Raw genomic sequence first — 13,973 nt, forward strand, 5'->3', positions numbered from 1 at the left:
TGTCAAGAACAACATGGTGACACAGATGATTCCTATGCCGAAATAAACACATCATTCTAGACTAGCCCTACTTCTTTTTAAATGTTCGATTGAAATAGCCTAAAGCGATGTGTGAAATTGCCGTGGGATTCCTAACATAAAACATTTCAAGTTGCTACTCCGTAATCTCTAAACTCTAAATAGGGCCTACAGAGAGGAGATTGCGCCCCCGCGCCTTGCAAATCGCCCATCCCATTTTCACAGACGTCACCAGAACGGAAAGAAGCGTCTGGGTCCTGGAACAAAACAGAAACGGTTTCACCCAATCACCCAGCTAGCTAAACACACGCGGCAGCGGAGGCAGAGAGCACAGAGCAGAGAGATGAAAGCTGTCACTTCACGAAACAAGCCAGTCCTCCTCCGCATAACTCCACGAATAACAAGCAAGGCGCAGCAATCCTTTAGGCTACAGTAGGTTTGTTTTCTTTTCCTTCTCCTTAGAGACGAATAGACCCCCTTTTGGATCAGTGTACTCTTAAATACCGTCTATCCAAACAAACACCTGCTTGGGAATTCTTTATGCTGGGTGAGCCACTTCACCAATGGACTATAATTCCTTCTTCATGTGAGCGAAGAGAAGCCGATGATAATAATGCTTCATAGTGCTGTAATTTCTTCCTCCACCACGCCGTTCTCAGTTAAGGATATACTGAAGTTGGAGCTTCAGCAGCAGTCTCAGCGGCGGCACGCCTTACATGTTGGACCGCCCCATGAACGCTTTCAGGCGGATCCCCAGCAGCACCACTTCGCCCTCCAGTCGCCACCGTCTTGTATGCTGGCGGACAGGGACAGGGATAGCCCGATCGCTGGGCTCTCGGAGGTAGAGGAGAGGATGTCCTACCTTAGTAGTCTGACGGTGCAGGACCGGCCGATGGAGACAGGTCTACCCGGGGACATGTTCAGTTCATCGGAGCTGCAAGGACACTTAGCCGACACCAGCCTGGAGGTTAAACAGGAGGACATAGACAGCAGTGGGTGATTATTTACCATAACTTAACAGTATCCTAACCATTTCATTCGAAAGTTTTAGATGACTGGGTAATCGGTTATCGGGCGTTTTTATAAAATTGTGTTTGGACTTCTTGTCTTCGCACCCATAAATATTGGCCTACTTAATATTTTGTATTATATTTACCTCAATTATTTTAGTTAATTGATTATTTACAATCTACCGTCCTCAGTTGAAAGGAATAGTTTGTTAATGTATTGTTGATAGTAATGATAGTAATGATAGTAATGTCTTGCCTGTGTAGATAATAGCGGACATACAGTATAGTCATGGAGAGAAAGAAACACTTACACTGACACGTTGTGCATGCAGAATCAGTAGATATTGGCTGTATTTTAGATGTGGAAATAGCCTACTTAACAGAGACATTATTATTATTGTTGGTTGAAAATAGTACAATGAAAGGAACCTTAAGCTATACGACTTTATAGCTTAAGGTTCTTTTCATTGTATGTATATATTGTTCAACAAAAGTAATTACCTTCGCATGAAGACTAGGCCTAATTGACAATTTTGCCTATTTTAAATATACCACGACATAACGATGATCCCACTAAAATGAAAACGTTGTTCTGTTCTCGTCATTTAATCTCAACAACCCCGAACCGCTTCTCGAGAATTGAAGATTTGTTTCACCGATCACAAATCACAGAGTACATGAAAACAACAAAATGTTTTCCCAGGTAGTAATTGATATTTGGTCATTGATTAGTCAAATACTAGTCTGCTGTATTAGTATATAGTTAATAAGACAAGAGTTGAGAAAAACGGAAGTCCACGAAAATTGTTTTGTATAGAATGACAGTAGATTAATCTGTCATCAAGGTTAGATGACTTATATTGCCCCGTCCTGTCTTCCTCTAGAATCGTGTGGTGCGATGGGGACAAGGGACTGCGATGTGGCCACGCAAGCGCACTCGGACTCTGAGAAACCTCCGAAACAGCAGAGGACCCGGCGGAAACCGCGTGTACTCTTCTCCCAGGCGCAGGTGTTCGAGCTAGAACGGCGCTTCAAGCAGCAGCGTTACCTTTCTGCACCAGAAAGGGAACATCTGGCGAACTCTCTAAAACTGACCTCCACACAAGTCAAAATCTGGTTCCAGAACAGGAGGTATAAGTGTAAACGGCAGCGACAGGACAAGACACTGGAGATGGCCGGGCACCCTCATCATCCTCCCCCGCCTAGGAGAGTGGCAGTCCCAGTGCTTGTGCGGGATGGGAAACCCTGTCTGTCTGGATCTCCGAACTATACGTCATACGCTGTTGGAGCTGCCAGCCCCTATAGTTATAACGGCTACCCGGCTTATACCTACAATAACCCGGTGTACACTAACACCTATTCGTGCACTTACTCTAGCCTGCCTGCTCTACCGCCGAACACTACTGCTAATGCCTTTATGAATATGGGTCTGGGGAACCTGGGTGCGTCGCCGTCTCACGGCCAAACCCCACAGGCACCAACCGTCACAGGTTGCCAAGGAACTCTGCAGGGCATTCGGGCCTGGTAGCTGAATGAATGTGCTCATCTTCAGTTAAAATAAATGCAAGGCTGCTCGAGAGTTTACTAAGTTCATCCCACAGCCTAGTGTATTTTGGGATACCGGGGAAAAAAACTATATTTATCCCATGCTGCGCAGTAGAATCATTTTTCATATTAAGCTGCCATATTGAGACTCATCTTGTACAAAGAGATGAGCTGTGTTCGGCTCTTCCAAAAGTATTTAGACTACTCCAGTGTTACTCTTTGACATTGATACATTTCAGTGGGCCTAAAGACTTGCGCGCCAACATGTGTGATATGTCAAACTGTTGGGTGCTTGTCACTCAAGGATGTAGGCTACATTGAATGCGAGATTTCCAGTCTTTACTTCAAATATTACTTTAAGTGTAGCCTACTGCAATGAAACCACTGAAAATCTAACAGAAAACCCCTCAATAAAGCATAAAAAATATAAGTATTCTTTTGTTTTTTTTTATTTATAATTTGCAGCTACTGCCTTTTTTAGTTATGCTCGTATTGTGCACTTGGAGAAGTCCCACTGATATATATATTTTTTTAAATCAGTAAGCATATTAATACAAACCCTCGAGGGTCAAGCTTGCAACTTTTAGAGACATCGTCTATTCATTTTGACCCTAAGAATACATTATTTGAGATCCCTGGAAGAAAGAGATCATTTTATTCCTCATTTAAAACGTAAGACATTATTAAATCTTATTTACCATAATTTGATTACAGTATCATATATCTTTCTGATTTTGAATAACATATAATTTATCCATATTTTTGTTAAGAACTACAGCGATTTGAATCACCGTATACCAAAATGTGTAGTAGGCCTATACTTAATATATTGATTAAATTAACTTCCAAAAGTTACTATATATGGCATAGTTCTTTGAGCAGTTATTTATTTACTTCAGTATTAGCATAGCTGTTAGTAAGAAAGTTGTAGGGGTTATGTCTGAATGATTTAAATTACATAACAAATTTTATGGTATCCAAAATATCTTTGCAAGCTGTATGTAAAAATACTGGAGTAGGTTTTTTATGAATTCTAGAAATGACCGTGTTTAAATTGTTCTAATTGGTTAAAGCACTAAGCTACTGGAGCCCATCCACCCTCAGACTTTACCCTCAGTTTTCCAATTTTGTGGTGTCCAACTCACGATAATTGCTTTGCTTCATTGCAATCACTCCAAGGCACAGTAGGTTCGCAAATTTCCGCATATATTCCGAGATGTTTATAATACCACTCGTAGGTATTTTCCGGGAGGAGAGCGCATTCCCCGACCAAAAATCTGGATTTAGCTTGCAGCAGACCAGCCCAACACAAGGAATCGCTAGAGCGTGATGAGAGAAAGCAACCCCGTCCACATCCATCCGCACACGCTTGGGCAGCACAGAGCCAATTTGCAGTGCCCCCTACGGGACACCAGGGCACTGTTGTGGTATGACCGGGTAGAAGCGGCTAAATGACGCCGCTGTTTTTCCACTACACCACTGAGGGCGGATACAATGTAGCCTATAACATAATGTTATGTCTACAGCTAATGTGGATTTAAATAAATAGAAATTCGGGAAGCACACATCTAGTTCTCTGTCTAGATAAAGAATATTTTAGTTTGGCTTCACACTGTAAAAAGTAACTGCCTACTTTGAGTAGCGGCCTCTCAAAAGTCCAACCATCAACTCATCAGTGTGCTCATACCACTTAATGTTTTTGAGTTTGTTATATTTGGTAGATGAACAAATACCAAACTGTATTTGTGTTCTGCTAATATAGTTATACAGTTATTCGATTAAGTCTATGTGACATGTTATTGTTACTTAAGTCTAGTTCATTTTATGTATTTACTTAAAATAGGCTAAAGAAGTAATAGCCGGATATTGATATTAAGATATTAAAATATTTTTTTTTTTGCGAGTTGTGAATCCACAACAGTGACATGTTGCTCTGTTTGAAGAGCATAGTGGGAAATTAAAACATTTTAGATATTAAAAACAATATCTTTACATAAAGTGTATCTCATTTCAGAAGAAAGAAAAATATATTTCTAAAATAGTAATGGGCAGATAATATTGTTATGAGGTATTTTTGATAATAATGAACCGAAATCAAAACGTATGGCATATTAAAATTCTGTAATAAGCCAAAACATTCCCACCATCAGCAAGGTCATAATCCACACAAAGGGTTATGCGGCATTCTTCGATGCACACAGCTCGACCTGAAATTATTACTAGCACTGAGCGACGCCCATGAATAACACCGTCTTAAGTAGGTTAAAACACAAAAGAAAAAACATTTCTTTAAAAGAATGACCAGGGATACTACGATTTTAAAGATATTAGTAGCCTAAACAATGCAAATCATTTAAGTTGAAGGGCCCCAATTGTTACGTTCACTACAAAACATATTACATTCGAGTAGGCTAACTTAAAACGGTATAGTAGGGGAAAAAAGTAGGGAAAAAAAGAAATAACCTATAGTGTCAAAAACAGAAACAGTAAAGCATTTATTTTTCATGATTGTAATAATTTTAGTTTTAATGTCAATGGAATACTGAGTTGGGTTTCTCAAAATAGATTAGGCAACTATTTTCCAAAAACAATTAAAAATACTGTTAGCAGAACGATTTAGACTACTTTTTACAGTGACATCCATCAAGAATTTGTACCATTGCCAGAAATTGTTAAGGCCTGATTATTCTGGTAATCAGGCACGGTGGAGAAAGTATATGCAATAACAAAATGTCTATACCCTATCTCAGCAGAGAGAGGATCATTCGGATCAAATTAAACATTTTCGGGGTTATAATAAAAAAGATGTTTGGTATAGCTTTGGTTAAACTTCAGTGACCTGTGTTGGCTTTGTCAGTTTATTAGCATAATGCCATTCACCGCAACGGGAGGTCTCTTAGGGACCTGCTTAGGGCAACAAGCATTAATTTTCCGGGTTCAAGACATTGTATGTGTGTGTCCGTGTGTAACAGAGAGAGAGAAACGCTCAGTTTCTGTTTCTGCATACAAATTGAGTTTCACTCGGTTAACTTAATGAATGCAACCATAACCAAATATATATATTTGGTTACGTTCGGTTGTGGATACGCACAATTGAACTACGTTCGATTGTGGATAAGCAATGCAAATGTCGTTTGGCCAACTATCAGTGCTATTCTCAAAAGGCGGGTTTCCAAACTTTGCTCTGAACGCTGCTGAGAGAAGGAAATACTGTAGCAGGGCAGGCCAGAAACACATACAGACACAGACAAGAGCCAGAACTATAAGAAAGACAGAATGCAGAATGGATCATTTAGGGTAGAGGGAGACATTATCCAGACAACGCGCACCCACTGAGGGCCCACAGGTCCACAAAAGCTGAACCGACCTGTGTTAAGAACAACATTTAATTAAAAATGCAAACATCTTGTATACTACTAATGTGAGTCTATCAATCTCAAAAAGTAAAATTATAATTTTGAAATGTAGAATGTTTTCTTAATTTTAACTTTTAATGTAAATGTTGTGAATTCAGAAAGAATGTCAATAATTAATTTCCACATTATTTCAAGCTTCTAGCAACTAACTCATCACGTGAAAATAACTGCCTTTTTCTATTTGTCATTGCGTTTAAACTAAATTAATAAAAACTAATGAGAGAAAGTTCACACTTTTTCCACTTCGGCTCCTGAGGAAATGTGTTCTCACGATCACATCAACGCAATTTCCCACTTTTTCAGTGGGAAGCACAGATTGTCAAATTAAGGGTAATGATCACTACAGTGACAGAATGACAAGATTTGGGTTTACACGGAGGAAAAGCATTGATCTTTAGGTCAGCTCTCCATATCACCGTTCATTAGAGATAGTAAATCGTTTTAAACAAACAACCTATACAAAGCAATGATCCAATACGTAGCATAGACACCATTAACGGAGATAGAATACAATTGCAACGTAAACAAAGTGTTTGTCTCCAGTGATAGGGGCGAGGCCGCTTCCCCTGGCTACAGCACTGCCGGTAGAGGACATACCTGTGTCAGGATAAGTGGCAAAGAGACTCTAAAGTAAATAGAGATGGCGACAGAAGGGCGATGCCTGAGGACGTGGGGTGTGTGTATATGTGTGTATGTGTGTGTTTCGAGAGTGCCAGAGAAGTGATTGCTATCTATAGCAGCTCCGAAGTGCCAAAGATAGCCGTTTATCCACAAGGCGAACGACGAAAACTGAGTTTCCCAAAACAAAGTATCCCATGGCAACCCACTTGAAGGGTAGAGAGAACAAAGGCCAAATATAGAGTATAGATAGCTATAGACCAAGCCGAGTAACTGAAAGACTGACGGCCCACCGCACTCCCTGCAGTCTGCCGAGATTTGTACTCCATCAGTCTGGTCTACGGGAGCAGCGGGATTGAGGAATGACAGCAATGCTGGACAAACATGTATAAGCTTGAAATGAGCTTTTACAGATCCACGTGGGCATTATATTTATAATATGTTGATTCATAAATGTGAGTCATGTTATAGGAGATTGAAAAGCGTGTCTTCTTGAATTCAGGGAGGCCTAGAAAGACAATGTATTGCCATGATCACCATGAACACCTGCAGGATTGCTCACTAGAATCTCCACGATTTTTCCAGCAGACATGTTTTGACATCTCCGTGCTGTGTGTTATCTGTAGTCAGAAAAGAAAGACGAAAACCTCTGTTTAGTCAGAGGACGAAAACAAAACAACTGAGGAGCAAGATCACCCACCTGTCATCACATTATATCATCAATGAAAGTAGGTCTGAAGGTTACACAATCTGAATAGAGAGACACACAGACAGTGGTGTGTGTGTGTGTGTGTGTGTGTGTGTGTGTGTGTGTGTGTGTGTGTGTGTGTGTGCGTGTGTGTGTGTGTGTGTGTTTGTGCGCGCGGCGCGTGATCACATGCAATAGCCTATTACCAGACGCAGTAGGCCTACATCAATGTAATGTGTTGAGGTACTTTAGACAGCCTTACACAACGATTTCAACAGGAAATGGACACGGGTTATTAAGGCCGAGACATAAAATCCAAAATAATCCAAGGACAGAATACTCCAAGCACCCCAAAAATATGTCACTGAAAATATATAAAAAATGTGTTTTAAAAAATCAACAAAACAGGCAAAATACAAAAGATTCCTATTAAAAGTATTAATAAATATATTTTTTTTTTATCTCACAATTATAGTATTCAGAGGAGATACAATTGTCACCAGGACACATTTCAATTTGAAATCCTGATATCAGTCTTGTCTTAAAGTTATTCTGATTATTTTGCTCAATTGTAATTGGTGAAAACCCAACCGCTCTGTGTAGAGCCACTCCTTGGTGGGGCGCGAGGCAACAACCCTGCCTTCTCAACCCCAGTGTATAGCTGAATCCTTTTGTACCACAGGGTGGCGCTAAATCCCTTTTCCTTAAAATAACATTTTAGTCGACTCAAAGACTTAATGAATGGTTGCAAAAAGGTTTCATGTTTAGCTGACGTTTTATATTGCTTTCTACATTGTATTTTGTACTTTGATGGAACTCATTATATATTAATGCAATAGACTGTTCTCAGGAAGTTGTTTTCATTAGTTGAATACATGCAAAAACTGATATGGGTCTCTGTAATGAGCTTAAATTAAACAAATAAAAAGAGAATAATATCAAGGTCCTTAGGTTACAAAAAATATGAAGACCTGATAATATATGTTTTGTTCATATCTATTCCACAGTTATCAGGCAGGAAGGGGAACACTCATTCACTGCAACAGCAGGAGAGGACTAATAAACGTTTACTAAGCAGAAATACCTAGGGTTTAAATGTAACAAAAATAAAAAAAACGATGTCATGAAATCCAAACACATATTACTTTCTAGGAAAAAGGTTTTGGTATTAGATACAGCTACATGGAAAGAAGCCTCCAGCACACCTGTAGGATCAGAGGTGTAAAAAGTACTTAACTGGGTTTAGCTGTGTTCACCACTTTAGAGAAATATCTAATTAAGATCTAAGTAATCAGGTAAAGGGAGATCAAAACTAACCAGCGATCAACTAAATAAAAAGTGTGCACATTTCCAACTAATGTCACTGGTTAGTTATTAACTCCGTTTCTCTTGTCATTTTGCTCTGACTTAGAAACTTGTGAACTGTTGAACACAGCCGAGTACTTTTGCTTTGTGCTTTTAACACCTCTGTGTAGAAACATTTTCATCACGGCTGAGTGTGAATGGTATTGCTGTTTCTGGTTAACTAACACTGGTCTATCATGAGACATAGCTAGTAAGATGCTACGCCTAAATATATTTGTTGATTTTTGTTAACCAATGCTTGGAATCTTTTGTTATTACTCGTTTTTCTCCTTCATTCAGCATAGCCTTTTATGCTAGCTAGGTTACCTAACTGAGTGAAGTGTACTCAGTATTGTTGGATGGTGTGTGTCCCACCTAGATATCTTCTGATGTATGCACTACTTGTAAGTCGCCCTGGATAAAAGCGTCTGCTAATGACAAAAACTACATTTATAATGCCCCATAAATATTTACGGACATATTACAAATTGTCCTGATCGTTAAAAGGTGGAGCATTTTGCGAAATCCTTCTGGTGCAATTTCCCCGCATGCATTTGTTATGTTGTTTATATATAAAAACATATATTATTGAATATGTAAACACTACGCAGCAGCCAACCAACACTGAAATAAAAAGACCTCCCCTGGATATATTTTATTCATTTTTATTCAAGGTATATATCGGTTATAAACCAATAGTAGCTATATATTAGAATATATTGTATTATCGAGTAGGAGTACATTCCATGGTATTGTGGAGTATTATACAGTGTATTTCATGGTACTGTAGAATATAATACAATATATTCCATGGTATTTTACTGTGTAGTTGTCTTCATGTGTCACCTTCTTTACCTGTCAGTTTCTAAACGCACACCTGGAAATTCGCAGGGCTATGGCATTTCTGGAGTGTGTATAGACCAACCCACTCTCTAACAGAATTTGGCAGAACATGGCGATTCTGCAGATGACATTTTAGCGAGATGTGTAACATTCCGCAGGGCAACGTATGTGCCAATTATTTCTAGTCTCAGGTGGAAGTGCTTTTAGCCGCTAAATTTAACGCTGATGTTGCATGTTAAACTCCTGTGCGATGCACTCATTTTTAGTTTCTCCGTTTTAAGCCAATGGTAAACCTTTAACCTTGACTATTTGTAGTGGTTCGAGACGTCCATTGCAGACTGCAGTCTATAATGCGTTACGCTAAATTGGTAACTTGACTCTCTGTGGTCACTTAATATCCTATGGTGCTTTTCTTATGAATATTATTAACACAGGCGACCTGTCTAAGACTACAGGCCTAATACCATCATAGCCAATCATCCCCAGCTTCTCATTCATCTCTAATACACCTTCTGTAAGTATGTTCCATGTTATTGCTTTGAATAACAATGTATTACCTGAAAAAACACGTAATTGTACAAATAAAAAACAAATATTTTTAGGGCACCACGTGCCAATAACCCATCATGGATTGTCAGTAAAACAATCCCCTCAAATAACAGATCTTTCCCTAACTGACCATCACCTTCTCCTTGAGTCAAACTAAAAGAGTAAATTTAAAAGCTCTAAAATTGTTCTAAACTTGTGTTATTTGTATCCGTCATAGTCAATAACACTTAAGCCTAAAGAATCACTACAGGCTTTTCTTCTCGTCTCCAAATGACGCCCAAGTAACTTGTTTATCTCTCCATCCTCAATTAATGTCAAGTGCTTGTGGGATAGACCGTCAGGGCAAGGCGGTCTGGGGTGGAGCTAACCAGACATACAGCCAATCACTGGAGGCTTCATTGCTAGTAGTGAGAGTTGTAATGCAGACATCAAAACTAGTTACACATCCGCTGTTGATTAGACCAGAGGCTCTTTCACCGCAATTAAATCACGTCGGGAGACTGTCGAGAGAAAAGAACAAAGGCCAGGTCAACCTAATCAATACCTGGAGATATTTTTCATTGTGCGGTCCTTTGGAATCGGAGCAAACACATTATCTTTGGAGAGCGGGTTAAGTGAGTAGTCTAGAAATACTGATACAAGTTGTTTTTGCGTAAATGTCATCATGGCGCTGGGCTGCTCCTCTTTCTCCATAAACGACATCCTCACTCAGGGACGTGACGCACGAGACGACGTTACCACTTCACGGGATCTGACAGAATTATGCGCGTTTAAACTGAGCACCCTAAACCCGGACCGGAAACCCGGGAGAAGAGAGAGGGGCTTAAGGGGTCCTGTTTCCTCAAAGTCGGTCTGCAGTGAGGAGCATTATGGGGATGAAAGGGAGATGAAACACAGCAGACAAGAAAGTATTCGTTCCTCACCGGATTCGGGCGACATCGTGAACCCCATGTTCGAGTCTAGTAGTGAAGAATCGACTGGAGAGGAAGCGGGATGCATGGCATGTAGTGAAGGTAGCCTTCTTTACCCCTCTTACTCAATATGTATGCTATCAAACAGGAATCTAAATGCAATCATGGCATAGGTTTGTGGCTAAAATACGAGTATGACGATCAGTTGGTCAGGCACGTAGGTTGTACGTCCTTGATGTCAACCACGCACATGTAGAAAGCAAACTGTCCCAGTGATCAAAATCCATCACAAGTTAGTAAACTAACTTAAATTGTGCTAGGTAATTTCTAAACCTGACTGGAGTCCTGACTAGACCTATTTGGAATAGCTTTCGATTCTTGAACGACCGACAACATTAACTTAAGTCTAGTACAGCCATGTTTGGAATAATGAAAACTGTACCATTAGGCAATATATAAAATGAAACAAACGTAAAGCCCTACTTACTGGCTTTGAACGTGTAATTTATTTACTAGTAAACATTATTAGTGTAGGGCTAAGTGCTTGTGGACATGTTCATTTGAAGGACGTATTGTCAAAACACGATGTGTGCCGGAGTGACAAGTTGTTGCTATTTGAAGCGTAACGAGGTTGCCTGTTTGCCAAATAACCACAAGGCCTTTTACTTTCGTCATTCGATACAGACATGAACAACAAACAACTAAGGGAGGAAGAGGAGAATGGGGAGGACGGGGACAGCACTGTTGATCAACCAACATCTGGTAACAAGAAGCGCTCCCGTGCGGCCTTCTCCCACGCACAGGTCTACGAGCTTGAGCGTCGGTTCAGCTTGCAGCGCTACCTGTCTGGTCCTGAACGGGCGGACCTGGCTGGCACTCTGAAGCTTACGGAAACCCAGGTGAAAATATGGTTCCAGAACCGGAGATACAAGACAAAACGGCGGCAAATGGCGTCGGAACTAGCTGCCTGTATCTCTACACCAACAACACTGGCTAAGAAAGTGGCTGTGAAGGTCCTGGTTCGAGATGATCAGAGACAATACAAGGATGACGATCTACCCAGCCCGCCTGCCCTGCCTCTCTACCCGACCTACCAATATGGATACTACCCCTACATGTACTGCTTTCAGCCGTGGATCTCTAGCAATGCGCTTTGTGGTGGGATGCACTGACAAAACGTAGCTTTCTCAAATATTGACGTTAATTTGTTTCATGGATTTTAAAAACACCAAAGACACACCAGAGTTTTTCTACCGGTGTTTATGTGTAGGCCCAAATACATTCTTTGTGCTCTCTTGGAGAGTGGGGCTCTTTCAACATACAGAGGGCTTTCTGATGCTGTATACCTGCGAATCAAATGGGCCTATCAATAATGGACTGACAACGTTGATGGATGGGCCAGAAGCAACGTTTAGTAGTAATAAATAAGGTACAAGGCCTAGATAAGTATTATGCAGGAATGTGCATCCTGTTAACTTATGTGTAGTTATAACTCAATAAAGCTTTAAAACAATGTGAGATTAATTGTTATCCTAATTTAATTGTTTACCCTCAGATAAATGTATTTCTACAGAAATACTATTTATTACATAATTACTCTTATTATTAAACAGGACTTGTATATCAAGTGCTAAATACAAAACACAAATGTATTTAAATATTTTACAAGTTCATTCAATTAAAGGTTGTGAGTTGTAAAAGTTTTGATTTCTCGATTGCGGGTATGCTATGGATTTTTTATGACATTAATAAAATACATTTGATGTGTTTATATCTATCGAAACTAACGATTATAACCATCAGGTTAACATTTAAAAGAGTAAAATAAAAAAAATATGGATAAAAAAGAAACAGCTTTCTAAAACCCTTCGGTGTTTCCTCAGGGGTTCCCCATTGCATAGCAGTGTAATTTGATACATTATCATACCCTTCCGATAATAACATCAAAGCACGAGCCCCTAACAAGGACACAATATATGGCCTACCAAAATTAATATACAGAATAGTTATGTTATTATCCAGTTATATAGTTATACAGTACTGTGTAATAGACTTAGGCACCTGAATACCGAACAAAAAAATATGTATTTGAAGTGTTTATTTGCAATATATATATATATACATACACACACACACACACACACACTTTCTACCCAAATTAATGGCCTTAGTCTGACTTTCCGGTGCCGAAGACTAGCCTACTCTACTTTTTATTACAAGCATTTGACATTTGCTTTAAATGAGTACCACAGGAATATAGTGGCTTTTTTCAGAATATTTTCCCAAGCCAATTACAGTTTTTCTCAATCGTGTAACAGCATTTCTTCGAAGAAACGATTAACATTTTAAGACTACAAATAGTACTCAAAACATAAATAGGCAATATGACTAAAACTGATTTGCCATCAAATAGAAAAATAAATAAATTAAACTAACAACTTTAGGCAATGCAATTAGCAGAAAATCATAGTATTACCCAAGCACACTATACCAAAAGGTCGTCTTAAAAAAATGTCTAATAGATCAATACAAATAATTTGTAGTCACTGAAAAACGATAATCAAATCTGGAAATTCTGAATGTGTTGAATAGCAGGACCCAGTTTTTTATTAAAATAATTATTACATATTTTCACAAAACAATTTCATACACAACAAATTATTCCTGATTAAAAAATAAATAATAATAAGCAGTATTGTAAGCAACAAGATTAAGTGTGACAGATTCATTTACTGTCATATTCAATCACAATATAATTCCAAATATTCGATATAGAGACTGATCTGCACACACGTTTGTAGAATTTCCATCGTATTGCAGAAACACAATTCACAAAATATATAAAAAGGGTAATGCAATGGACAAGCAAAGTGATGGAATAATAGGTTCTATAACGTTGCTCTATAACTTTCTTTTGTTGCGGAGGATGACTTAGGAGTAACTTCAAGTTATTTTACAGTAGTTAAATTAGTAGTAAGAATAACCCACCTCATTATTTGCATGTCTGCATGTCTACAATATAATACATATA

At 39.1% G+C, this 13,973-nt stretch overlaps 2 protein-coding genes across 3 annotated transcripts; both read left to right on the forward strand.

The window, feature by feature from the left end:
• The first annotated feature begins 283 nt into the window (after positions 1-283).
• nkx2.3 (NK2 homeobox 3) lies at positions 284-9,318 on the forward strand. Of its 2 annotated transcripts, XM_010889028.4 has the most exons (3): positions 284-450; positions 678-1,010; positions 1,913-9,318. In XM_010889028.4, the coding sequence occupies exons 2-3, from the start codon at positions 812-814 to the stop codon at positions 2,554-2,556; spliced, it is 843 nt and encodes a 280-aa protein (XP_010887330.1). In that variant the 5' UTR covers positions 284-450; positions 678-811; the 3' UTR covers positions 2,557-9,318. The 2 variants fall into 2 exon arrangements, with proteins under 2 accessions (XP_010887330.1, XP_010887329.1); XM_010889027.4 differs by having other exon boundaries at positions 284-1,010; positions 1,913-9,315.
• Positions 9,319-10,424: 1,106 nt separating this feature from the next.
• On the forward strand, positions 10,425-12,466 carry nkx3.3 (NK3 homeobox 3). Its single transcript, XM_010889030.4, has 2 exons — positions 10,425-11,044; positions 11,627-12,466. Exons 1-2 carry the CDS (start codon positions 10,696-10,698, stop codon positions 12,112-12,114), a joined length of 837 nt encoding a protein of 278 aa, XP_010887332.1. The 5' UTR covers positions 10,425-10,695; the 3' UTR covers positions 12,115-12,466.
• Positions 12,467-13,973: the final 1,507 nt, after the last annotated feature.

The sequence above is a fragment of the Esox lucius genome, chromosome 6 (assembly GCF_011004845.1).
Source record: "Esox lucius isolate fEsoLuc1 chromosome 6, fEsoLuc1.pri, whole genome shotgun sequence".
In the NCBI taxonomy this organism is placed as follows: Eukaryota; Metazoa; Chordata; class Actinopteri; order Esociformes; family Esocidae; genus Esox; species Esox lucius.